At 43.5% G+C, this 27,508-nt stretch overlaps 1 protein-coding gene across 2 annotated transcripts in view; it reads right to left on the bottom strand.

The window, feature by feature from the left end:
• PIP5K1B (phosphatidylinositol-4-phosphate 5-kinase type 1 beta) overlaps positions 1-27,508 on the bottom strand; it is a 331,727-nt gene that overhangs the window by 177,042 nt on the left and 127,177 nt on the right. For both annotated transcript variants that reach the window (XM_069228675.1, XM_069228680.1), the window contains exon 4: positions 9,730-9,860. In XM_069228675.1, coding sequence (XP_069084776.1) covers positions 9,730-9,860 — 131 coding nt within the window. The remainder of the gene's footprint in view (positions 1-9,729; positions 9,861-27,508) is intronic.

The raw sequence follows: 27,508 nt of genomic DNA, 5'->3' as shown, positions 1-27,508 counted from the left end.
TTAGTTTCCCTTCCTTCATGAGGGAGCCCAGGGGTGGAGCCTCAAGCCCATTACCTCTCACTCCATGAAGTACTGGGCTATTGCTGGGGTGGTGCCTCTGTGAAGGCCACTGCTCGAGACACACTCTAACCCCTGTAAATAAAAACAAACATGTAGGCTTCCAAAGCTCCCCCTGATGTCCTAGGGAGGTGGCAACATCCTGCTGCATATCAGCTGTGTTCAGCCTCCACACAGTGAGTTGGAAACCTGCTCTATGCAGGGGAATCCAGCTCACATTTTTTACCATAGCGTGATACTGACTCGATGAGCTGTATCTACCCCGGCACCCACCCTTACTGCCTTCCACTTCTCCACAACCTTACCTGGGTAGCCGAGTACCCCTAGCCCGTCACCTCCCCCGTTCACTGTTGCCTGAACGTTCTTACTGTTCACATTCATATGCCCTTAAGATCTTTATGCCACCCTTACTGTGTCAACTTCAATGTCTCAACTTCCACACTCGGGAGTATGGGCCAGATGTATCAAGCGTTTTTGCATTCGCAAACAGTGCGAATGGCCGTTTGCGAATGCAAAATTGCCTTTCATTATTTATGAAAGGCATTTGCTATGCAATCTAAATAATCGCTAAAATAGCGATTCCTTAAAATTGCGAGCCCATTTAGAGAATCGCAAATTGTGATTCTCTAAATAAGAAATCGCAAATAAGGAATTCTTATTTGCGATTTCTAAACCACATATATCAAGCAATTCCTTAATGCGAATTGGGCATTAAGGAATCGCAATTACCACCAGTAAAACTTGGTGGTAACCATGTGCAAATTTTAAAATTGCACTAAAAATGCATTTTTAAAATTGACATGCAACGCACACATGCCCCTTTGGCATGTGTGCGCCTTACATGTCCTGAAACATTTTTTGGGGTGCAGTAGAGGGGGCGTTAGCCCCCCAGCACCCTGGGGTTTTGCATTTCCTAAATTGCGAATTCCAGTTGCAAATTCACAATTTAGGAAATGCAAAAAATTCGCAAATATGGGCCTACAGGCCCATAGGTGCAAATGGGCTCAGAATCGCTATTTGCGATTCGGTAATGGCATTTGCGATTTTTAAGAAATCGCTACTACTGAATCGCAAATACGACACATGCCTTTTTGTGAATCAGAAATAGCGATTTCTTTAAAATCGCTATTAGAGAATCGCAAAGTGCTTTCTTCATACATCTGGCCCTATATGGCTTACTATCTCTTACTAGACATGTTAATTTTGGTGATGCTTGAATGTAATTATTTTTGCTTATCCCTACCCTTTCTTCCTTATTTCTCTTCTTCCTAGTTTTTTGTATTGTTTCTGTTGCTATAAAATCAATAAAGAGAATGTAAAAAAAAAAACAGTGTGATACTGGCTCATCATCATATGGTTGTGTGAAAGGAGCTGACATTGTGTGACATACGGTAGCACCGTGTGAGTTGGCTGGTCTGTGAATGATAACGATTATACAGTGCACAGAGTATACTTCAGTCACAACTGGAAAAGCTATAATACATTGAAATTAAAACAAAACCCCATCAAGTCTAGTTACACCAATGACTGCAAATGTTAACTCACAAGCAAAATGGAGTCTTCAAAATTATGGAAAAAGGCACCGGAGCATATTGTTCCTGAGAGAGCAAAACAATGGAAAAACGTCTTCAAAGTTCATACATAACATATCCTTTGGAAAAGCGTGTTGTCTCATCCCAGTCACTATAACTAGTAAGAAGTTCCTTAATAGTCAGAAATCAGATTGACAGACTGACAGAACCGGTGAACAGCCAACAAATTATAATGAGGTCACTGATTTACCCGTATCAATCAATAAAAAATAAAAACAATAGCTGTCCACATCAAAACTAAATCTGCATCGCTAAGCTCATATTTAGCCTACTCACTGGGCCAACCTCACTAAAGACAAGCAGGTCCCCATGGCAGCAAGCAATGCCATGGAGCAACGCTGGTAGGGAGCATGGGCGTCAATTCACCTTAATGCCAGGGGTAGCAGAAGTGACATCACATGCCCTTTGACCTGCACTTTCACTCACACACACATACTAACAAATACACACAGATTCACACCTACATACCCTCTCTTTCACGTAAACACACTTTACCAGCAAGCTCACATATAACATACACTTAAAAGCATATTCAAGCTAAACGTACCCCATTTTTATTACACAAGAAGTAAATGATAAATTATTATTTACTATTGTGTGGAGCCCCAGCTGATGTCCATAAGGATAAGCTGTCACCTTGTTCCTATTAGTGAATTTGCCATCTTTGAGGCCAGGGATCACAAAGGCAGTGCCAGGGGTCACAAAGGGCAAGCCAGGAGTTGCAGCTGCGACCCCCGGCGACCCCTAATTGACGTCCATGGTTGGGAGTACCACAAACGAAGGAGAAATTGCAGTGTGGGCTTCAGGCCTAGGGCTTTCAATACTGCTTGCAAACATGTAGCTATTTGTTCTCTCTTCTCAAAGATCATGCATCTGCACAGATCCACTAGAGAGTCTCCAGCTCGCTGTGGCAACTTGAATGCAATGTTCAAACAAGCATTGGCAAAGCCAATAGGTCAACATTGACAGACAGCCTTTTTATTTTGCCATGGTTCTTTGCAAAATTCTATTGGTGGAGAAGCTGCTGGGCCCTTCTCAGTAAAAAAAAAAAAACACTGGCCAAAAGGAAATATATATTTTGATCTTAAAAAGCACACATTGCCATAGTAGTCCTTGGCACTGCAGGAACTACTTTCTGTGGGGATGTGCTCCTTGTGAAAGAGCAGAATGCATCACTCACAGAGAAGTCAGCCTGTGGCAAAAATGGGCTGAAACCGTTGCCCCATGCGGTATGCTGCACTGGGCAGAAGGACATGTGAACGACACAATAACATAACAAAGGTTTAAAAGAGCTAACTGCAGCTTGCAGTTTTTGTCACAGCAATGCAAAGCGACATGATCACGAAAAATGCAATACAACTTATGGCTCAGCAGAGACATGAGTGGTGTTTATTCATATTAGATGGACTGTGGGATCAGCTCCCGGGTAAATCTACAGTGGAGGCTGAATGAACACGACAAAGCACTGGAGATGAAGAAAAGGCAGAGTTAATGCAGATGACAGCTAGGTAAACGATCTTACTGCAACGGTACAGCGATAGGTAAGCTCCATGCTGAGGCAGTGTAGAGAAGTGCAAGCCACACTTGCAGCCTGCTGGACAAACCCTGGTCCAGAGGAGCAGATCCAGTGCGTCCTCCTGCGCTGCTCCACACTGCCCCTCCCAAAGTGCTGCCTTCATGATATTTATTGACTTCCACTTGCTGGTGTTCTAGGTCTGCTCCATTTACCTGCCGTATGGAACCACCAGCTCCAATTACAAATCTATTGTTATGTAAAGGGCGCACTGTTCCTGTCTGCACTGTGGCTCGCCTTTACCTAGGTGCGCTGGGCCGTGCTATGGATGACCTTTACCTAGGTGCGCTGGGCCGTGCTATGGATGACCTTTACCTAGGTGCGCTGGGCCTTGCTATGGATGACCTTTACCTAGGTGCGCTGGGCCGTGCTATGGATGACCTTTACCTAGGTGCGCTGGGCCGTGCTATGGATGACCTTTACCTAGGTGCGCTGGGCCTTGCTATGGATGACCTTTACCTAGGTGCGCTGGGCCTTGCTATGGATGACCTTAACCTAGGTGCGCTGGGCCATGTTATGTATGACCTTTAACTAAGTGTGCTAGGTCCTATTACGGATGACCTTTCCCTAGGTGTGCTGGGCTCTGCTTCAAATTATGCGATGCAGTCAGGGCGGAAGCAAAATCGCACAGCCCTGGGGACAGCGTGTCTATGAAATGTATTGCGGCTGTGGATTGCACAGCCACTTTGTCCCTCTGTCTTTCACAGCGTGTCACCTAGCATGCTTTGGAAAGTGGAACAGTGATCTCCTCGGAAGAGTGACTGTGCCCACTGGCAGGAGGTACTTGGGGGCCAATGGGACCCTTTCCCCTCACTTGCAAGAGTTACTCTGGGGGCAGTGGGCTACTGAATATACGCCACCTTTTGCGGCGCACAGTCAGAATGCTGCCTGATGACCTCTTTGTCTCTGCCCATGTCCATAATACGGCAAAGTTATCACCTAATTTGAATAGGACCATACCTTCATTCAAATAAGGGCATGCGTCCTCGTTAGGTCCCCTGGGCACTTTGTGTATTACATTCCCAGGTAGTCTAAGAACATGGTTGTGAGAAACTGGGTTGTTGTCTTAGAAGGGTCTCAGCCCTTCTCAAACAATGGTCACAATCCCCATCAGGGTTCCATTAAAGTTATCGAATTAACCTGTGCATAGCTGTCTAGTAGCTGGACAAAAAAGCAGTCAGGCTTAACTTAGAGGCAATATGTGAAATATTTATGTGGTACACAATGAGTGAAAACACAACACAAAAAAATCCAAACAATTTAGAAAAACAGAGTAAATTAGTTGACACCAAAACGACAAAAATCCAATCATTAGAACAGGAGTTATGAATTTTTAATGCTTAAAGTGAAAACGAGTGCCTAACAGATCAAAGCACCAAATGTGAACATCTAGTTGCATGAGACTGGGGCAAAGTAGAAAGTTATGGCCAATTGTGATGGAGCGCAGTTTGGCTACACAAAGGGGATTTAAACTGGTCTCTGCTCACCTTCAGACTTAAAAGAAATTTTGAGGAAAAATGTCTGAGAAGGTAAATTTCAGGACTGCAAGACAGTTGGCAGTGTTTGACAAGGTGTCATCACCATCAGGGAGCCACGGACGAAGTCATGGTGAAGATTCCTTCGTTCAGACTTAGGGGGTCATTCTAACCCTGGCGGTCGACGACCACCAGGGCTAAAATGACGGGAGCACCGCCAACAGGCTGGCGGTGCTCCCATGGGCATTCTGACCGCGGCGGTACATCCGCGGTCAGAAACAGGAAACCGGCGGTGTCCCGCCGGATTCCCGCTGCCCTAGGGAATCCTCCACGGCGGCGCTGCTTGCAGCGCCGCCATGGGGATTCCGACCCCCTTACCGCCATCCTGTTCCTGGCAGTTTTCACCGCCAGGAACAGGATGGCGGTAACGGGTGTCGTGGGGCCCCTGGGGGCCCCGGCAGTGCCCATGCCAATGGGCCCCACTAAGATTTTCAGTGTCTGCATAGCAGACACTGAAAATCGCGACGGGTGCAACTGCACCCGTCACACCCTTCCCACTCCGCCGGCTCCATTCGGAGCCGCCATCCTCGTGGGAAGGGGTTTCCCGCTGGGCGGGCGGGCGGCCTTCTGGCGGTCGCCCGCCCGCCCAGCGGGAAACTCAGAATTACCGCGGCGGTCTTTTGACCGCGCAGCGGTATTCTGGCGGTTCCCGCTTGATCAGAATCACCCCCTTAGTCTCTTTTTGGGAAGTTGAAAATCTCCAGCAGGACAAAGCTGCATGCTGTAGCCAACAAGGGCTCTATGAGGCCAGATAGCCCTTCTGCAAGGAGCCACTGAACAGGATTGGCTGCTGTGGAGAATAATGTAGTGGGTACTGCCGCGAAATAAGGCTGACAACCGATGCACCTTAAGCGGACTGACAAGCAGGTAGGTCCTGGTCTACTCTTGGCCCTCAGAGCACTTTTTAGCCATAACTTTTCTAAGCACCAAATTTTGGATTTGGGTTATCTGGGCACTTTAGCACCACTTCCAAGGGCCCGGGACCGGAAAGACACCACTTGGAGGGTCATGACTCACTCAGGCAAGGTCCACGTGTAGGTTCAAGATGGTTAAAGCCTTTTATGTCCCTGAAACTCTGATTATGAGGCCAACCAACTAGCCCTTGGAGTCACTTCTGGAAGTCCTGGGTTCAAGGAGAACAGCAGGGCTCAGGAAGCAGGGCTGACCTCTGGGACTCACAGCAGGCTTCACACAGCACAGCAATCCTTCTTGGTGCTGCAAACGAGTCCCTCTGAAGTACACACTAAGCCACAGTAGCAGGCAATCCTGTGAGAATCCTTCAACAGGTCCAGGACTGAACTGAAGAGTGAGTATGAAAATCCCCTTTTTATCCCTTGTGCCTTCTTGAAGTGGGGCAAACATCTGGAGGCTTACCCCCAACAGAAGTGTCTGTTATTTCCTCCCTCCCCACCTTGGCTCCAGCCACAAAAGCCTTGTGTGAAGGTCCTTGTTTGTGAGCAGGACCCAGCCTATTGATGTGTAGGTGGGTCTGTACACAGCTCTGCTCCCTCCATCCTGCCAGTAAGGGCCCATTCAGGCACACCTAATCCCTCTACTACGATGCTGTCTGGGAGGAACATACAAAGGCCAACTGCCACTCACACTTAGGATTACATGTATGAAGCATTTTTGAGGTTGCAAACGGCTCAATTTGCAGAATCAGGTTGTTTCTGACCAAACAAATGCTTTTTGGTATGCACACAGCCCAAATTGTGATTCGGTAAGATGTTACCAATGTGCAATCTGGGTTTGGCAATTTGGTATTTAGAAGCAGCGTGCTGACGGGTCCCTTCATAATACCAAATCAGAAAGGTATGTATGAATGTTTTGTGACCGAAAAGCAGTAGCAAAACATTCGCAATTTACAGCCAATTGAAAGTTGGTGGAAACCCATTCAGATATGGGAAGTATTGAGAATGGTTGGGAAAATATTTCTTAAACGCAGGCAGTGGTCCTATGTACTATTAAAGAAAACAGGCTTTGTTTAAAAAAAAGACAGATTGCTTTATTAAAAAGAAGTCACAGACATGGTGGTGCTGACCTTAGCAGGCCATCAACCCTATGATATCTGCGATTTCTAATAGTTTGCAAATAGCGACCTACCTCATTAATATTCATGAGATATGTTTATTTACAGCTCACTAGGAATTGCTAATGAAACTCAAAAGAGAAATAGCGCTTTCCTAATTGTGATTTGCAAGAAACCGTAATAAGAAAATCGCTATTCATAACTTTTGTACATGTAGCTCATAGTCATGTGTCCCAGAAACAGGCTGCAGGCACCAAATGGCTGGGACAAGAAAATGCCAACTTTCTTAAATGGCATTTTTAGAATTGTAACTTAAAATCTGACTTTACCATTAATAAGGATTTTAAATTACAATTCAACAGATACCAAACATGACTTCCCTACCTGTTCCCAATCAAAAGTTAGCATGTATTAAATGTTAGAAGGTGACCCTATGTTATCCTATGGGAGAGGTAGGTCTCACAGTACTGAAAAATTAATTTGGGAGTTTTTTTTTACTACTGGGACATGAAAGCATAAAAGTACATGTCCAAGGCTGGTATAAATACTTCCTTTGCCATCACTATCCTACTCAGATGTGGTGTAACTATTTCCTATGCCGTTACTTTTCAAATCAGACCCAGTAAACACTTCCTGTGCCATCACTTTCCATCCCGGATCTGGAGTAAGTACGTCCTGTGGCATCACTTTTCAACACGGGTCTTGTCTAAAAATCACTTATGGCATTATTTACCAACCTGGTAAATACCTAGTGTGCCAATACTTTCCAAACGAGGCCTGGTGTAAATAAGATTTGGGTATATACTTCTTCTGTCATCAGGTTCCCACCCAGGACTGGTGTAAATACTTCCTGTCTCATTACCTCCAAATCAGGTCTCGTGTAAACACTTTCTGTGCCTCCACTTTCAAATGCCTCCTCTCCTAATTTCATTCTAAGATACCATCACAATTCAACTAAACCAGCTACTCTCTCGCAGACCCTCAAGTTTCAATACCACTCTTTTGGGGCAACACATGCCAGATGTTCGCTTTCCTAGTTAAGGCAGTGTTTGTTAATGCTGTCAGTGACATTACTTTGACAGAAATACATTCTGAGTGGACTTTAGGAATGCTATACTTTCCACAAGCAAGATCGTACTGAAATTGGTGACAAATCCAACTGAATATAGCAGCGGATGGGTAACCAATGCATCCCATTCAGAAAACGTTTAACATTCTTGTTGTGTGAGCACAGGTTTCCCCACAATTCTTGACCTCAACATTTTACCTCAACAGAACAGCCACAGATTGATGAATCGAGACAGTATTGAACCTCAATTTCATGGGGCAATGTGTCCCCGAGCTAAGGCACCCCCCAACACATCAAAATACCAGACATACAGTCAATTAAATAAAGGGCCCATTCAATAACTGAGTTCTACATGCCTGAAATAAATGTAAAGGTTTTATTCCAAAATTCAAAATATGCAGTGTATAATAATTGACATGCAGCCTCTCAGCAAACAGACCATTGCCGAGAAATGCAAAATCAAAAATATGCTAAGTCCCAAGTGGGAAGCAAAATCAATAAAAACAAGCATTTGCAATGCAATGCAAACAGTCTTGCGTTTGCTTGAGCTCGAGCAATTAGCAATGTAAACTCCTAACCGGACTTTTCTTGCCACATAAATTGAAAACTAAAATAAAACAGTTTCACATAACTAACTGGACTTTTCTTGCCATATAAACTGAAAAGTAAAAGTTTCACATAAGCGAGCTGACGGCCGCCATCAGTGCAAAGCAGACACACAAACGTAAATAACAGTTCACTCGTAGTGAAATCTATCGGTAAATGTGCAATTATCTACATAACAGGCAAAAGTGCAGTTAACTATGTAACAGGGTCAATGTCATGCAAAGCGCTCAACTTCTGCCAAGCGGGATCGCGCTGCGAAAAAAAAGAGAAAAAGTAGTCCACAAACCGGATGGAAAACAGCGAGCCTCGTATGTTTTCAATACTTGGTCGCTGCGCTCGAGGAGGGCTAACCACCAGAAAAGGCATGACGTATGCATGCCTTCCACTAATGAAAGCAAGCAGATTTTAAAAGGCAAGCCCACGAACCAATGAAAGATACTGACGTGACATGGGTGTGGTTTGAAGCACAAAGAGCGATAACAACATGGAACGGAGCACTTTGAGCTCACCCGTAAAAATGGACAACATCCTTAGTAGAAATGGAAAATCTTCTGGTTCAACCCCAAAACTGAGGGTCTAGGTACGCTATTTTTGCATAATAAATCTCTAAACTGCTAAATCATTGTGGTATGATTAGAAATGTTACATTGTCAGAAAAACTGAACACAGTTTTATTAAACGTCATATTGCCTTAGCTCCTAAGCATTATTCCACTACATGAATATTAATTCTGCCCACTATGTTCTAATGCCATCCAGAGAAGGTAGATACATAAACAAAAGCAAACTATTTTGAAAAACTAGGGTACAGTGAGTTTTACGGAAAAACCTTGACACAAGATACAGTTTAGTGACCAAGCTAGGAAGATTGCTTCGAAATCACAAAATGCCAGTGGAAATAAACAAACATGACTCTACCTTGCAGAAATAACAAAACAGTGACATTTACAGGGAAAGCAAAAAGACATCCATTTTAGAAAACATGGCTACGAGACCTAAATTGAGGCCTAGTTCACAAGAGTCTGGAAAATACACCTCTACAGGTCATCAGAAATTTGATTAAATATATCAGTGGGTACATGTATAATCAAGTGTAAAACTGCATTCTGCGCGTTGTTAAAATATACAGAACAATCCCTAACACTATGTAGCACTTATGCTTTCTTACCTATAACATAACAGTTTTAATTCGAAGCACATACAGCGCAAATCCCCTGAAAACAATTTCATAGAGCAAATCACAGCACCCTTGACAGAAACTGGACTTACCTGGGTAAAAAGACACTTTCCACAACATAGAAATCTTGCATAAGGACGTCTCTGTCTGGCTTGGAGGTGATGTTTCCCACCGTGTATCCTATACCCAGCTGAATGGTCCCTCTAATGGCCGAGGATGCTGTCTGAAAGGAGGGAAAAGAGCGGATTACTTCCAGGGGCCTCTACAAAGGCAGTGCTTGTTCTCAGTACAAGGCAGCTTTATGCAGAGCAATTTTCTTTAGTGGCTTCAGCCGGATCCACATTTCAGATGTAAGGTGATTAGACCTGACAAGCTGTGCTTTACGTGGTTTGGTGCAGACACGTTCCATCTACAGTTAATGTGCACGTTGGAACGTGCGGCGATAATCAACATTCTGGGGCCTATTCACAAAGCTATTTTGGAGTACATCAGTTAGCACTCACGTAAAACTCTTTTACGTAGTCTCACTGCCTTTGTGAATTTGCCTCAAACACCTAAAATTGGAATAAAATGGGACCATCCATATACAGCTTGCACAAACAGAAAGGACTGTGTTCTCGCTGGACGTTTCACAAAGATATGTAAGAGTACTCAAAACAGTACTCCAATAGTACTACTCCCAGTACTCATAAATCCTTTGTGAGCCGGTTCCGCTGTGCATCAGGCTCTGAGCACTGTTACCTTATCTTAAATGTTATTTGTGCAGTGCATCTGCAAACCAGAGTGTTTCTTGGCGCTAGGAGTGGCTAGCTACAGCCGAGGTGAAGAAAAGCTAGAACATTGTTTAAAAAGCCCCGACTAAGGACAACTAAAAAGTCTCCTTTGATCTCGGTTTCTTTTCTTTTCCCTTCATTATTCTCCATTCTATGGGTCACAGCGCTATGTGGTTCTGGACAAATAACGCTTCTACAGTTATATTCCAGACAGAGGGGTTTTAAGTGAACCTTTCTCATAATTCTTTGCAAATCAGATGAAGCATTTCCTTAAGCACCCACTGATGACATCCTTAAGAGGGACCCTAACACTCATCCTCCATCCTCCTAGGATCGGTAAAAAAGGGTACCATTAAGTTGGGTAGCAGTGATAGCTGTTATTTGAAGCACTTCACAAAGAAACAAACTGCATGAGCAGTGTTGTGTAACAATTTTTTTTTTAATCTGTGAATATTTAGGAAAAATGGTTTAGTGTAGGAGCCATCACCAGCGTTTTCAATTTTATGACTTTAATCCTAAACTCTCCGGTTATTTAGATCAGAAGGTTCACAATGTGCTCATAAAATGTTAAAACCACCTTGTCTGTTGATTTTTTTCTTGAAAAAGCATACACGTTTCTTTTGTTAGAACTCTTCCTACCTGAGATTTCCACGTGGCATGTACCATATTACACTTGCATAGAAATATTTAACAAAGTATCAAATCTTTCGATTATGCCATAACATATGATGTGTATTTCTAAAGCATATGTTTACCGTATGTGATCTGGAATTGAATAACAGATATTTATCTTTATCCAACTCAATGGTATTCATTTTATCGACCTCACAAGGATAAAAGGCTGAGTTGACAAAGCAAACTTAGAACCTGTGACCATGGAGTGGAACGCAGAACCCTGTACTAGATGAATTAGTCCAATTGGCCACCAGACCTGGTCTCTAAATCACATGCATAGTTCTTGTGACTTTGTTAACATTTACTGCAAAAACAACAAGGTGATGGATGGAATGCTTGAATTAATATCAGTCAATTGCAATCGCTCAGGCCCTATCTCAATCCATCGTTTTATTTGGCATACCAGGCCACCTCAGTTTGGACCCAGCCAGTTTGGATATATTCAAATCAGCCTTTCTGTGCCACCCTAAGTGGGACGAGTATGCTTGGATAAGTGTCCCATGTACACTTTGTCACTGGAACCAAGCAGTACCCGGTGTAGAGTAGGCAGGCAGGCGCGCACTTGGAGCGCAAGGCCTACTGAGCGGCACACAAGGCAAAGAATTACAAGGAGTCTGTATAGCATCAGGTGCCAGCTGTAACTAAAGAAACCATGCCAGGCGCTCTTTATTAACTCTCCAGTGTATGCTGGAATGAACCATTATGCTCCTCGTCCGCGGGGGATCATCAGAGGTCCACCCTGTTACCATGACGAGATGGTATAGTACATTCCTCCCCAACTTTAACGAATGAAACAAAACATAACCAATAAGCAATAAAATACCCAAGTACACTATACTAGAAAGTCCGACAACCTAGAGGATGGTCCAGGCTTTCGGCCAATGTGTTATCTTGGGTGTGCACCACAACCTTCCGGACTCCTGATGCTGGTCTCTCACTCAGACTGAGTCAGCAGAGTCTCCTGGTCGTGGCTGGGAAGAACCGGTGTGCACCCTAGGGATGACTTGCTTCCAGACAGGGGGCCCTGCTTGAGGAGTTTTGGGTGAGCTTGCCCAGCCAGAATTCCCTGGTAAGGGATCCAGGACATCACCAGGATTCAGATAAGCCCCAGGAAAGCTCTAAACCTTCCTCAAAAATGACACATTCCTCGTGATGATATCGTCACTGTGGCAGGCTGTGATAATGGTACCTAGTCTCTTGATGACCATCCACAGACTCTGTTCAAAATGCAGCCGAAATTTACTGTCAGGGTATCTGTCCTTGACAAACACCCAATCCCCATGTTAAATCTCACTGTGCCGGACGTTTCTCGATGTGCTAGCTCTTTGACTGGTGGCCTTTCTTTTGTTGCGGACCTCTGTGTTATTGATCATAGGTGGAGACCATGTGGGGAAATGGGGAATCGTGTCAGTGACGACTCGTCCCATGCTGACCTGCCCCGGAGCTCCACCGGTTGTTGAATGAGGGGTTTGTCGGTATTCGCGCAGGAAGCCATAAATGGCTCTCTCATCCGACTGGCTGTCTGCGTGAGCTATACGAATCACTATTTTTTTTAGGGTTCTCATGAACTGTCCCACCTCTCCATTTGCACAAAGCGATTTTGATGTTATTTTTCGGTGTTGAATTCCCCAGGAGCTGAGGCAGTTCTTAATTTGTGCTTGTTGTTTCCGGTGCAGAGCACCAGCACTTATTTTTGAGGGCCGGCACTTATTTTTCTGCCTCAAGCATTTACTGCGAGCAAAAGACATATGGGAAAGACGAAGGAAGAGAAAAAAGAAAAAGCGTCACAAATGGAGAAAGCAGAGAGCTGTAAGTGTGAGCTGAAGGGGCAGGGAGTGGCCTTAAATGGATTAAAGAGGCCAGAGGTGACATCAGGATTACGCTGCCTCAGTATTCTGTGCTCGCACATTTATTTGCAGCAGCCACGTGTTTGAAAGTAGGGCTTTGAGCACCGGCACGTTTTTATTTACAAATTAAGCACTGAGCTGAGGTACTCTGTGAACTCTTGTACATTGAATGGGAGCCCACTGTCTGACTTCACAACGTTCATTATGTCATGTGTGGCATTAACCTTTTCCAGTTTTGTGACCACCTCTGGGGCTGACTATGATCCTACAATTTCAACTTCCGGATAATTTGTGTAGTCATCTATGATGACTAAAGCATGATTTCCGTATGGGAGATGGCCATAGTCAAGCCTAGTGGATTCCCATGGTGTGTGGGGGCCTTCTTCAGTGATGACTGATGGAGGTGATTCAGGAGGGCCCGTACTTGACACCAGTGACATAGCTTTACACTTGCTTCCACCAGGTCATCCATGCCAGGGAACCAGACGTTGGTGCAGAGTCTGTTCTTTGTTTTAGTGATCCTTTGGTGTCTATGGTGGGCAAGCTGGACTACACGTTGGGTCAGACTAGCTAGAATGACGAGGTGAGGCCCTCTCAGTAGACACCTGTCATCACCTGCAGACAGCTCTTGTTGAACATCTAGTATTTATTTTGCCTCTGGGGTTCTTTGTGGCAGTTGTGCCTTGAGGGTTCTCCAATTATTCGACTGGATTGCAGCTAGGGCAAGCTGTAGGCACTCATCCTCCTTTGTAGCTTGTTGTAGTGTTTCCAAGGAGATGGGAAGTGGTCAAGCGCATTCAGCAATGAAGTGCACATAGGCTTTTGTTGCTTCTGCTTCAGCCTCCTCCTCGGGTGTTGCTGCTCGAGGGTGCTGGGAGAGATAGTTTGTCGGATTGGTTCAGCCGAGCCGGAACTCTACCCGGCAGTCATAATTTTGGATTTGTAGCATCCCTATTTCAGTGCATTCGGGGGTTTAGACGCTGACCCTTGGAAAAGTGGTATCAGATGCTTGTGGTCAGTGATGACAAAAGGATCGCCATAGACGTATGGGTGAAAATGTCGGAATGCCCAGTGTATGGCAATGGCCTCCCGCTCTATTTGCGAATAGCGGTGCTTTATCTCGCTGAGCGATCGGCTTACATATGCGACCAGGACCCAGTCGCCATGTGTTGTTGAGAAAGCACTGCCTCTTAGGCCTTGCGTCCACTGGAATGTTTGTAGGGTTGGCAGGGTCAAAGTAGGATAACGTGGTGCTTGCTGACAGTGCCTCTTTGGTCTTTTGAAAGGCCTCCTCTTGTTCAGGCCCTCATGCGCAGGGGGTGGTGGCCTTGGTGAGGTCCGGCAGTGATTGTGTGAGGCTTGTAAGGTCCCGGATAAACCGGTGACAGAAATTGACAATTTCTAAAAAACTCCTGACTTGAAATATGTTTGTGGGTGCCGAGCTTCTTGGACATCATTCACATTGTCTGGATCCAGTGCTATGCCTTCGGCTGAGAAGGTGTACCCAAAGAAACTTATCTTTTGCTTAAGAAATAAACACTTCTCTTTGTGCAATGTAAGGCCTGCGTCCTTTATCCTCTGGAGGGCTCTGCACAGATGATTGTGATGCTCTTGCAATGATTTGGCTGAGATGAGTATGTCATCACTAATGCTGATGACTTCTGCAGGCCGCTGAATACTTCGCAGATCGTATTTTGGAAAATCTCTGCAGCACTGGAGATGCCAAAATTGAGGCAATGGTATCTCCATAGGCTCATATGGGTTGAGAAGGTTGTAATATAGCGAGATTCTTGATGGAGTGCAGGTGATGGTATACCCATCAAAGGTCAACCTTGGAAAACCATTGAGGTCGCCGAGTATGTCATCTTCTGTGGGAGTTAAATGTCGCTCCCATTAGATGGCAACATTGGGTTGTCTCATATCCACACAAATGCGGACTTCTCCAAGGCTGTTTGGGCTTCTTTGTGATTCCAATTGGTGACACCTTCTCAATAATGCCAGCCTGCTCTAATTTGTCCAGTTCTTCTTCCACCCTGGGTCTGAGATGGAATGCTATGTGCTGATGTCTCTGGGCAACTGGTTGGATGGAATGGTCAATATGAAGCTGGACTTCTTTTCCTTTCAGGCAGCCAATGCCCTTGAACTCTTCCAGGAGGGCAGACATCTCTTCTTCTTGCACTCCCAGGGCAAATTAAATTAATCTGAGCGTCTCTGCTGTCTGTTCTCTGATCAGCATGCCTTGTCCTTCTTTGGCTATGTCGACTGAGGTTTAAATGTTGATGTCTCTATGGGATACTGGCACTGGAAAACTTCTCAACAGAGGCATCGGCTGCGCCTGGACGTATGCAAACATTCTGATCTTTGCTTACATTAACGGCGGAGGTTCACTAAGGGAGCGATAGGTGCTCCCTGACATTAATTTGATAGAGGCCCCGCTGTTGATGGTTGCTGTGAGCAGCTGGCTCCCTACTTTGATTTCGCATTTCGAGAGGGGGCGACAGGAAGACTGGGTGGCTCCTATGGCAAAGACAGTGTGGACCACATAGTCTTCTGTATCATTGTCCATATCCTCTGAGCCGTCTGGAGTTCCTGAGACTACTTACACAACCTCTTCAAGGGTTTTGTGCCTGGAGGATCAGCAGACCTTCGCAAAGTGGTTGTTTTTCCCACATGTAGAACAGCGTAGACCTTTTGCTGGGCAGTCATTGAGTTGGTGGGGAGGTCCTTCACAGTATCCACATTCTTTGCGCTTGTCTTGGGGCCCCTTCTGGGCCTGATGGGTTCGAGGATGCACGGACGACATTAAGTTGTTCTGTTTTGATTGGCCTTGGAGGGCTGCTTCCATATGGGAGGCTCTGACTTTCGATAATTCCTTTGACCTCCCTAAAGTTAGGATGCTCTGTAGTGATTTTCCCGGTTCCTTGAGGACTGCCTCCCTGAGTTTGATGATGAGAACCCCTGTATTACTTGTCCAACGGTCTCTTGCTGTTCGTCCGTGAAGCTGCACATGGGGGCCAGCTCTATCAGTCGACTGGGAAATGGGTCAAGAGACTCTTCTGGTTCTTGACGAGTTTGGCGGAATACAAACCGCTCATAGTCTCTGTTTGCCATTGGCTTAAAGTGTCCGTTTAGGGACCGCAGCAGAGTGGCCTATGATTATGGGGTGTATTCAGCCAGAGTTTTGTATATTTTATGAATGTCTTTCCCACCTAGATGCAGCAGGAGGGCCCTGCGCAGCTCTGATGGGATCCCCGTTAACATGACAATATGGTATAGTACACCCAGCAGATGAGCTCATAACTAGGGCACACTGGTGATGGGTTGCTTGTGTCCCAGTTCAAGGAGGACCTGGTCTGATTGTTCAGGCTGGAATGTTCCTATTGGAGCAAGGTCAAGACTGATTTGAAAATGGCTAGGTCCTAACTGAGGGTGCATGGTGAGCAAAATAACGATGGATTGGGATGCAGTCTGAGTGACTACCAGTGATTACCAGTGGCTATGATTAATTCAAGCATTCCATCCATCACTGTTTTGTATACGCATCCGTTAACATTTAGGTTGACAATTATACTTTGCCACTTTCAATGGACAGCACACTGACTGACTGTTGGTCAACAAATATTCATAAACTGGTGCTTCTGTATGCTCCAACCTCAGTCAACAGAAACCAATTGGAGCAAAAGAGAAAATAATTATACAAAACAAAAACCAAATGATAACCACTTCCAAAGCAAGACCTACGCAACAAGAAGAAAAGCCAAAAACATTGCCAATGGCAGCTGACACTCTGACAATCTCTACTCGAGAGCGGTGTACTCGCTGGTGCTCTTCAAGGCCTCAATCCAGGGGCCATTATTCATTTTCACACAGACTATTAAGAGAAATTTACATACAGCACATCTGAATCTGGCTTTATTTTTTACATTCACTTGTTATCAGGAGCGTGCCCTGGTAATGAGCCGATTTGTTGCACTAATACACATGTGCTCATGTTCCATCTTCCTCCTACCAAGACATTGCCTCCCTCAAAATAGAAAATATGTTTATGCTTTATGAGCAACAAAACAAATGCTGCCAAAGCTGAGTTGTGCATAATACCCTCGGAACTGCTTCACCTCACTCCCATAAACAATCATGTAAACAATTGCTAACAATAGCTGGGCGCTTTCATGCACTTCTATTCACAGTGAGCGCAACTTGGTAAGGGGCATGAGGCGACCTCCTAAACTGAAATAATTATGAAACTAAATATGCAGGAAAATGCATTAACTCATCTCATGTGGATGCTGCCTTTTTAGGTCGAGCCAAGATGTCCAGTTGCAAAATGCCTACTGTGGGCTTACAAAGATCATATAGGGGTTCACTGCCAATCCATTGCTTACCATTGGTTGGCTGTTTTTGTCATTCTCATTGCTTGCTTCTTATTCAACGTCTTTACCATCTCTCTGATTGGATGATTTCTGCCCTTCCACTGCTCACTTTTAGGGAACTTTTTTTCTTTTTGGTTAGGCACTCCATGAGAGTGCATTTTTTTTTTAGCCCTCTTGTTCTTTCCCCTGTGAGTTTCCCTAAAAAGCCCACTCTTGTGATCTGTGTTGCTCTCTTGTGTACTTCTACCCAGCCCCGGCACTCTGTGTTGGTCTCGCCCTCATGTGGTTCTCACCCACTCTGTGTTGCTGTCACTTTCGTGTGCCTCTTGCTCTCTCATGTGCTTCTCCCCCCACCCCTGCGTTCTGTGTTCTTCTGTCATCCCACCCTCGATACATGTTCCTCTGTCCCTGTCCTCATGCTTTTTGATTCTCTCCATATGTGCTTCTCCTTCTGCTCTCATGTTGCTTTCTCCCTCTCTGATGAATTTCCCCTCCTTTTCTCCACCAGCTCTCCTCGCTCTTCGGCTACTCACACCCGCAGGCCTTTTTATTTATAAATTGCACTTTCATGTTAGGAAAATGTTTATTTTTTTATTTACCAATCTAAATGCTGTCTGTCATGTTGGATCAGTAAATCAAAATGGAACCTGCATCGTTCTTCTGGAATGTGCATGCGTTCTCAGGCACGCTCACACATTCGTCATCACGGATGGGTGCGTTAGTGGAATGCCACATATGTCAGCATCAATCCCGTCCTCATGGCTTTATTTATTTATTTTTTACAATGCTGCTCTGTGCCGGGAAATAGCCAAATGCTGTACAGCTTCACCAAAAGACAGTGGCAAAGTCATTAGGTCCCAAGGAGAACACCTATTGGATTTGCCAGAGCTTGTTAGCTCTACTTTCTGCACCAGCTTAAAACTGTCATAGTATGGTGGTGTGTGATATTAAGTGCCTTTGTATAACGCATAATCTTCATTTGTTTGGTACCAATGCACTTTCAAACTCTGTTTGCTTTATACAGTTCTGGGATTCCCAATGACCAGAGTCAAGATGGCCTGTGGACATTGTGTTTGGTTGTATTTACTATTATTTTCATGTAGAGAGAGTGGATAGTGGCCTGCAGAGTTGTTGGGATTTAATATATTGTTCAAGGGAAGAATATATTGGCAAGTGGTTGGCTAGATTCAGTTATGGGTCGTAAGGCATGATTTTCTAAATCTGGCTGCAGCTTGTCTAGGCTGTTGATGGTGTCCCAGTCTTCTTCTACCTGGTGCTGCCCGTGAAGAGCGTTGTGAATGTAAAGGATGAGAACCGTCCATCGTGTTTGAAGAGAAAGCAAGCACTTCATCAGTATGATCAATGTATTCAGGGGGAATTGAAAAGTAATCTTTAAACATAGGTTCTGACAGTAAATGCGCACTACTAACTTATATGTGAGATGTGAGAAATGTCTGCCGCCAAAACCAAAAATAAATTTTATTCAAAATAATTTGGGTGATTCATAAAAGCACGTATGAGTGCAGGATATACTACAGGAGAAGTCTTTTATGTGCTCTTCCATGCCTTTGTAAATTCACCTGAAACCTCAAGTTACTTATTGGTAACAATGCAATGAAGCACAGTTTTCTTCTATTTGTACAAATTGTTAGTGGATATTCTCTGAATATTCCTCTATAATTCCCATTTTATACATTTTGAGGCCAATTCACAAAGGCATGTAAGAGTATACAAAACAGTACAGGAGTGCTATTTTACGTACTCCAAACTGACATCAAGATTAGGCCATAGGCCCCATAGTTTGTAAATGTGTGTGACTGTTCACCTTGAATCCTCACTTCAAGAAATGAGTTGTCTGAAAACAGGTTGATGTTAACTGTGAAGAAAAACTGGAGGGTATATGCCCTCACTGTAAAATGCTGGTTCTTTGTGTGCCCCACATGTATACAGTTCTGGCTCTTGACATGTTCACTGTCTCCTTCCAGCCGTGTCATAACATTGAAAACACTCACATGCATGACTAGATAAGGATTTTCATCACCTTGGGCACAGAGACAGGATGCAGGCGCTGACATGTTGAGGCACAGGTGGTTTGGGTAGAGCTAGTAATTGAAGGTTGGTAGAGCGTGCTGTCAGCCAAGGGCAGTGCCAGGTGATTGGGACAGGTAATTCACTTATCATAAGTACTTTAAATACAAAGATGAGATGTTTGTAGTGGAAACAATACTTGGCGAAGTGCCACCCTCAATTTGCCTTGGTGTGGTGGGGCTTGTTATAAGCAGCAAAGTTTTGAAATATTTTGGAGGTGCAAACAAAGACTTTGTACAGTATGGAGTAGGCTTTAGTAGGACTCTAGTTAGGAGGCTACGACTCTAGTCAGTCTGATCATTGCTAAAGCATTATTCAGAGTAGGGACAGTGGAGAATGGAAAGTACGAGAAGATTTTCAAAATGTTCTTATTTTTTTTTGCAGTTTCATATAGCGTGAACTTGGCCCAAGGGCATCAGAGCACTTTCCATGAAAACCAAATTTTACTCTTTACTTTCCTAGGCAAGGGGAGATTAAGAGATTTTCCCAGAACTACAGATTGTCGAGCCGAGGATGGGATTCAAACCTGGTTCCAAGGTTGGCAGCTCTAGCTGCTGGCAGCAGTGGTAGGGGGGGTATAAATGGTAACAAGTACATTGTGGAGATGCCTTGAACACCTAGATTCTGGAGGAAGAGGGCATAGTTTTGTGGAAGAGGTAGAAGTAACATTTGTTTCAAAGGATACACTAGGTAAGTATATGGTTTCAGTTCTTGAGGTGTTCGCATAAGAGACCTGAAAATTAGTCAGTAGACGATAGCTGAAAGACAGTCATAGTAGATTGAAGGATGGAGGTAAACGATGGGAAAGGAAATGTTGTAAGGTGGGGGGATGTCAACTCAACCACTGATTCATTTTGCAGAAGCGAGGAGGCTAATCAATTAGAAGGAAGCAGAAAAAAATGGACTTCTGTCTGAAATGACAAAAATCAGATGGCCATGACTTGGCCCTGGAGGGTTATAACCCACTCAATGCCATGGGTACTGCTAGAGCAGGTGTTTTAATTAGAAATTATTGTTAGTGTTTATATAATCTGAATAATGAATTTTGTAGAAAATGAATAACGTAGAACAATAATACACGCATTTGAAAATGTGACCTCCGAGAATGGCCACCAAAGTTCACGAAATGTACTAATTGATGATTAATATTTATGAAATATTGAAAATGTATTAGATTAATGTAGTAATATGTCATATTAAGGGTTATGAAGTATGTTCTAGCTTTATATTTGTAGGCCTTAACTTAGCGAGTTTCTTGGCCTAGTTTTGCCAGGCCTCATGCAGAAGCTGTATTTCTTAGCGTTTAATAAAATTGCTGACAGAGTGAACTAAACTATGAAATCTCCATTGTCTTCTTAAAAGTATTTAACAGAAGCTTTTTGAGAGAACCGACTAACAGGAGATGATGTTCCCTCTAGTGTAACAATTTATGTGTATTGGGTGTGAGATGTACTTTCCCAGGACGAGAACAATGAAGACACTGACTGGAGCTGAAGATGCAACAATATTGTTACCTGATGAGCCAGATGATGAGGACATTGTAAAATGAACCAATCAACTTCATCAGAAGAGTGAAATATTAGAATTCATAGATTTGGCATAGAAATATTATTGGGTAGAGTATAAATGTACGTTTAACTGACCCATAGGGAATTAGAGGATAGTTTATGTGACTTTGATATAACAACGTGACAGAGGAGAATTATTCAGAGAGAGACCAGATTTTGAGACTAGAGATTTTTGAGAATTTGGGAGAGAAGAGACTTTAGAAGAGATTAGAGATTCATTCTGTCATTGGGCTCATACTCTCTGACTGAGAGCCTGATGCTTTCCTGATCGATTGATGACCTGAAGACGAGACTGATTCTGCTGCTGACCCATACCGTGGATAGGGAGATATGACAAAATGTGACTGTTATGCATTTTATGCCTTTTCTTTCTAGGTACCAACTCCACTGTTTTGATAGATCCAAAGCTAGATGCTTCCTTAAATTTGTGTTCTAAATTGTTTTGCATGAAGCCCAACATGCTGATGCTAATCTGACGTTAGTTGAGGGCACTCAATTTGACTGACGAATTTCAGGGACTAATGTTTGACGAGTTATCTTGCTGAATTCTATGTATATTATATCTCTATTGGAACTGATTCTGCTATTGATTTGCACTGTAGCACTAGAATGTATCGTGATTCAAGCTTTGATTAGATTATGTTTCTTTCGCGTCTTCGGACAACTAGTATTGTTTATATATGTGTTTCATTTGATTTTGAGATTAATCTACATGACTTTAGTATTGTCAATATGAGGGAAATACAAGTACTAAACTTTACCAAAGGTGTGGTTATTCACGACTGTGAGGTCATAGTGCGTGACATTTACTGACTCCATTGATTATTGATTTATTGATTACTAATGATTATTGACTATTGTGCATTGATTATTGGTTCATGTACAGGAGCTATGGTAAGAACTTCTTAAAACAAGTCAAAAGGTTCATTGACGTATTTGCGTCCCCTTGTAAGTTTACTTATTAAGGTCTGATGCACTAACAGTACTACCAATGCAGTGGCCTGATAGCAAGAAGATGTGTTGATAAATGCTACTGATAAATGAATATGCAAGACAGGTAACTATCAGCTCTAAATACGAAAGAAGTTGGCATGCTGCTCAACCCTATATTTTCTCTTGCTTGTAATGACCATTGCAAGTTCTTTGTCTTCTCTAAACATGTTTCCTATTGGTACCCTGCTATAACAATTTGATTATTATTGGATTGTGTGAAATTCAAAATGTTCAAATACCTAATGAAAATCTCTGCAATCAGTACCCTTATTGCATGTAGAGAAGACACCACAGGAATGTAAAATAAATGTGTACAGGATAAACCAGTTCATACCACAATGTCACTAGAGAAAATCTTATTTGCTTTGTTTGGTGCATCATAAAACCTAGCAGTCGTTTATCATATACAGAAAAAGTAATCTACAAGTTCATTTCATGGTTTTCAGCCTTTCCGAGGTCAAGATGGCAATAGAACCCCGTAATCACCTCCCTTCACACATACCTTCTTAGCAAATGTGTACATCCTTTTGGGCCACAGCTGCTTTCCATACAAAGAATATATCGCCATTTTCTTATTAAGCACTACTTATCCTCTTGGCCTACTAAGCTATCTATGCTCGCCTTGTATAGTATTATAAAACCATCAGCACTCCTTAATCCCCAAAAAAATCCTGATCACTCAGACCCAGGCACATTTCCTTAGACCTGGACTTTTGAAAAATCCAGCTGAAAGCAACAACCACTTTATTATTGCCTGATTGAATGGTTGAAAATCCAAATTTCTTACATTGCCTGTTACTCCAAACTGCTCACTCCAGTTTTATCTCATCACTCTCTGCCCCCATGGAGACAGATAAGTGCATTAGCCGGTCTCCAACTCCAAACCTGCTTATCTTTCTAAACGAAAGTGTGTTTTATGATCTTAATTTTCTATCTGAAAGATTGTTTATGCACCTTGGGGTTTAGCAAGAATCAGAAACTAAATCCCTCTATCACTCACCAGAGTCCATCACAGCCCCTGTTTTGAGCCAACCACCACCTTTTTACTGTGCTCACACTTCCATTGGTGTCCAATGGCTGTGATCATTTTAGCTTCTTGGTACATATTCATTCGATCACACTCTAACTCCAACTTAAAGCCACCATCTCCCTTTCTAAGCTCAAACCATAAGTCACATCGCACTTGCTTGCCCAAACTTCCAGTCCCTTTCCCCGACACTTTCTACATAACGTAAATATGTACTTATCTACAAAGAATACTAAGTGTGTTTCTAAATGTTTCTTTTGCAATATGTAGTATATCCTTATATCACCCACCATATTTCAACCTCATCACTTCCTCGTTGTGTTACACCCCATCTGTAACCTGCTCCTACGTACCGCCTCTAAAACAACTTATGACATGTATGTGCCTTACAGCTTTCGATCACTTATTGATATCAAATAAATAAAGTTCATCAAACAAGAGCCTCGTCCACATAAGACAATACAAGCTGTACAGTGTTTTGTCAATAACAGTGCAGATAGCATGCACAAGAAGATATGTGACATCGGTTTGAGGAGCTGGCCGGAGGCTCAAACAAGAACTCAACAGTAGGACACAGGGCAGGAAGGCAAGAGTTGAGATATGCAGGTTTGGGTAACAGAATGCTATGACCTTCCAACTCGGCATGCAATCACTCTTGTTACCACTTCCTGCATTCTCTCCCTGACTGCTCTTTCCATCTCATGTGGCTACCACCGCTCTAGAAACAAGCATCACTCTAACCATAAAATGGCCTTTGCTTAGTTACCTTATTATACTCAGTATGCAGACCCACCTCTAACCCGCCTTCCTCTTTCATGTCCTACCATGTCTCAATGAGGATGGTCCTCAAAAGGATGACCCAACACTCAGGAGCCTGCAAAATATTATGAAACATGGACAGGAGCGAGGTGAAGGTCCATTATCTTTGTTTCGGCCCCTCCCTAGAACAAATTATCCTGAGCGCACTAGACCTGACAAACAATGGAGCCGATTCGCAAATGCATATATGAGTAGGTGAAAAGGAGTACTCTTTCAGATACTCTTACCTGCGTTTGGGAATTGGCACAGAATTTTTCAACTGGCTATTAGCGCAAGGAAGGCACATTCCTTTCTATCTATTTGCCCAAAGTGTATTTGAATATTCCCTGAATATTCCCATTTTAAATCTTTTGGAGCCAATTCACACAGGCATGTAAAATAAAAACTACACTGGAACTAGTTTACTATTGATTTGCAAACAATGGGCCTAGTTCATAAAAGTATTTACGAGTACGGAAAGTAGCAGTACACAAGTGCTCTTTTGCATATTGTTGCATGCCTTTGTAAATTGCTGCTGAGACGTCCAACTCCCTACTATAAAAAGTACACAGAGGGTACAATACTTCTATTTGTGTTAATTGTGTATTGTTATTCCCCGAACATATTTTACTCCACTTTAAGTTATGGGGTCAATTCACAAAAGCACATCCAAGATCTATTACGCAAGGGATGCGCCTAAAAGGGAAATATGAAACACAATGTTTTTGTTGTCATTATTCACGCACTAGAAGATCAACTTTCTTAAATAACAATGGTTAACATTTGTTAGCACCACAATATATAGTATTATTCCTCTTCTGATGCTATGTAATTGCAACTAGACCAATGCCAATATGGAAGAAGTACTTTGAACAGTTACATGCATATGTACACACAATTACACACATAATTTCTAGCAGGGTCGACTGATCTGCGGCTATTCCTCAGTGAACACCCTTATGCAATGCGGCATAAACTCAGGCGCTTTGGCTTAAAGGATTTACCAAAAGCTATTACTTGCCATCGGACTTTGTTTTTGGATCTGCCTGGGAAACAAATAAGCCTTTGCATTAACTCTCAGTAGTTTTTTACTCTACTTCTAATTAAAAAGTATGTCATAGCAAGGGAGCAAATGCCTATGGGATCATAAAGTTCCCATTAGCCAAAGTGAAAACGATTCAATGGATTTAGACAACAGAACACTGACTCTTTTCTAAGAAAGCTGGAGGAATGTTAATGCCCTCCGAGCAGTGCAGGTATGTTTTCAATGCCAAGGAGCGTCACATGATTTCAGTTGGCTAAGGATGCCTGCACATGATAAGGCTTTGCCCTTTGTATTTCATGACCCACTCACCATTATGTAACCTGCTTATGTCCATACATTCCTTCAGCTATTGGGAAAAGTTGTGGCCTAGTGACTAAGATCCTGCTTTTGGAGCCACGGAGACTTGGATTCTAATGCCATCTTCGATGCTTGAACTAAAACAAAACATACGTGACTGTTGCCAACTTTATCTACCCATGTCTTAAATCATAGATAGTCAATGTAAAAACCAATATGCCCTGCATTACTTTGTCAGCTACATGTCCACTGCCCCTATAACATCCTGATCCCTGTGATTCCTTCTCAACGCGCCCCTAAATACCATTCTGTTCTAAGAAGAGCGCTTCCTGCTCAAGATGCCCCAGCTTTACCAGCATGTATTGGCAAAGCCAACATGTCTGGCTTTAATGTGCCAATCCATGTAAACACAGACATTTATAAATGCTGTTCTATGCGTTCCATGCACAAATGCTCTTTATCACATCGTATCCAGCTGGACTGGATTTACAAATTCTCTGGAAAAAGTAGCAAAATAGTTCTGTGTATAGAATATGTAATAAAGAATTGAATGTGACAAACAGCATGCGATGACTGAGTGTAGTTTGCAGATGAAAAATAGTCCCACATACATTTCCTGAAAAAGTGGAATAACACCAAACACCCAATGGAATGAGGTGAGAGACGGATATTTCGTAGTTGGAAGCAAAGTCCTACTTTATTTATAGTTTAAAGAATCGGTAAGCTTAAATCTGCAGACATATGCACTGTCAAGCGAGATCTAAAATGTTCTCTTTAATGCTGCTTTCTTTGTATGAATGCCCACACAAAGAGTAGGACTTGCAGTGCCCTGCTGACAAAGGTGCCATCGTGGGGATGTTTTAGGGAATGAGCAGCTAGCTCACCCTCAAAGAAGGTGGTCACCACCCATGGGAACTAATGAATGTAGAATTCCAAGGGCAGAGCTCATCCAGGGCTTACCAACTCATGCCATCGAAATTGCATCAAAATTGTACCGAAACAGTTGCAGATGACACAACTGAAGAGGGATTGTTTTCCTGCTGAGAACAACCCTTTCTCACAGTGATCTTTACTCGCGCCACCCTGGGAATCCATTGTCTTTCTTGAATGCACAATTTTGAGAAATCTTGTCACTTTTAAGACTTCTTGAAAGTTCTTTAGTAAGGTGCTGCGGATGCCATCACAAATGGTGACTGCTGTACTTCCATCACCAATCACCATTATCGTCAGGTTTTATCAAGAGAACAATAAACAAATCCAAACAGGCATCGGACTACTAACACTAAGGGGGTGATTCTGACTCTGACGGGCGGCGGAGGCCGCCTGCCAGAGTTCCCCCCTCCAAAATACCGCTCCGCGGTCGAAAGACCGCTGAGGGTATTTTGGGTTTTGCACTGGGCTGGCGGGCGACCGCCAAAAGGCCGCCCGCCAGCCCAGTGCAAAACACCCTTCCCACGAGGACGCCGGCTCAGAATTGAGCCGGCGGAGTGGGAAGGTGCGACGGGTGCAGTGGCACCCGTCGCGAATTTCACTGTCTGCAATGCAGACAGTGAAATTCTTTGTGGGGCCCTCTTACAGGGGCCCCTGCAGTGCTCATGCCATTGGCAGAGCCGCCAGGAACAGGATGGCGGTATGGGGTGTCAGAATCCCCATTGAGGCTCAGCTAGCTGCGCCGCCATGGCGGATTCTTTTGGGCCGCGGAAAACCGGCGGGATGCAAAAGGTGAATTCCATAGTTTGTCTCCGTGTATGCAGAATAGCCTGCCTCTTGCTCTGGGCCAGTTTGAATTCCATAGTTTGTCTCCGTGTATGCAGAATAGCCTGCCTCTTGCTCTGGGCCAGTTTTCTATGGGCATTTCTAATTTTAGTGGATTCTTTTCTTGAACATTTCTGGTGAGTGTATAGATTTTCAAATTGTTTTTGAGGCACGGAACCAGAGATAACTAATAGTACAATTGTCAAGGCTACAAAATAAATTGTGGACAAACCGTCAGTCAGTGGTGTCTTTTCAGCATTTGCATATGTTCACTTTTTAGAATTAATATAACCTACTGGAGTCCAACATAGGAGAACTGTATCAAAGCCAACTTTTTGCGACATCTACTATGTAGGTTTAGATGCACTTTATGTGTTTACCTTTTGTGATAAGCCTGTAACTCTGGCATGGATCTGGCCCATATGAACCTATGTTGGACACTCCTGATGCAACCCAGCGTCTCACCAAAATAATTTTGTAAGACCAACAAGTCTACCTCTCAGGCTAGTTTGCAACCAGTGTTTCTTCTTGTTCTTTAATTTCAGATAATCTTCACCCTGTGTTGCCAGCAGATATGCACATCCGTCAGAACCATAAAAAAGTGCAACAGTAAGAAGGAACTATTAGAAGCTGTA

Source organism: Pleurodeles waltl, chromosome 1_1 (genome assembly GCF_031143425.1).
Source record: "Pleurodeles waltl isolate 20211129_DDA chromosome 1_1, aPleWal1.hap1.20221129, whole genome shotgun sequence".
Lineage (NCBI taxonomy): Eukaryota > Metazoa > Chordata > Amphibia > Caudata > Salamandridae > Pleurodeles > Pleurodeles waltl.
Note: the sequence above shows the minus strand (reverse complement) of the source record. Positions and strands in the feature narration are given on the sequence as shown.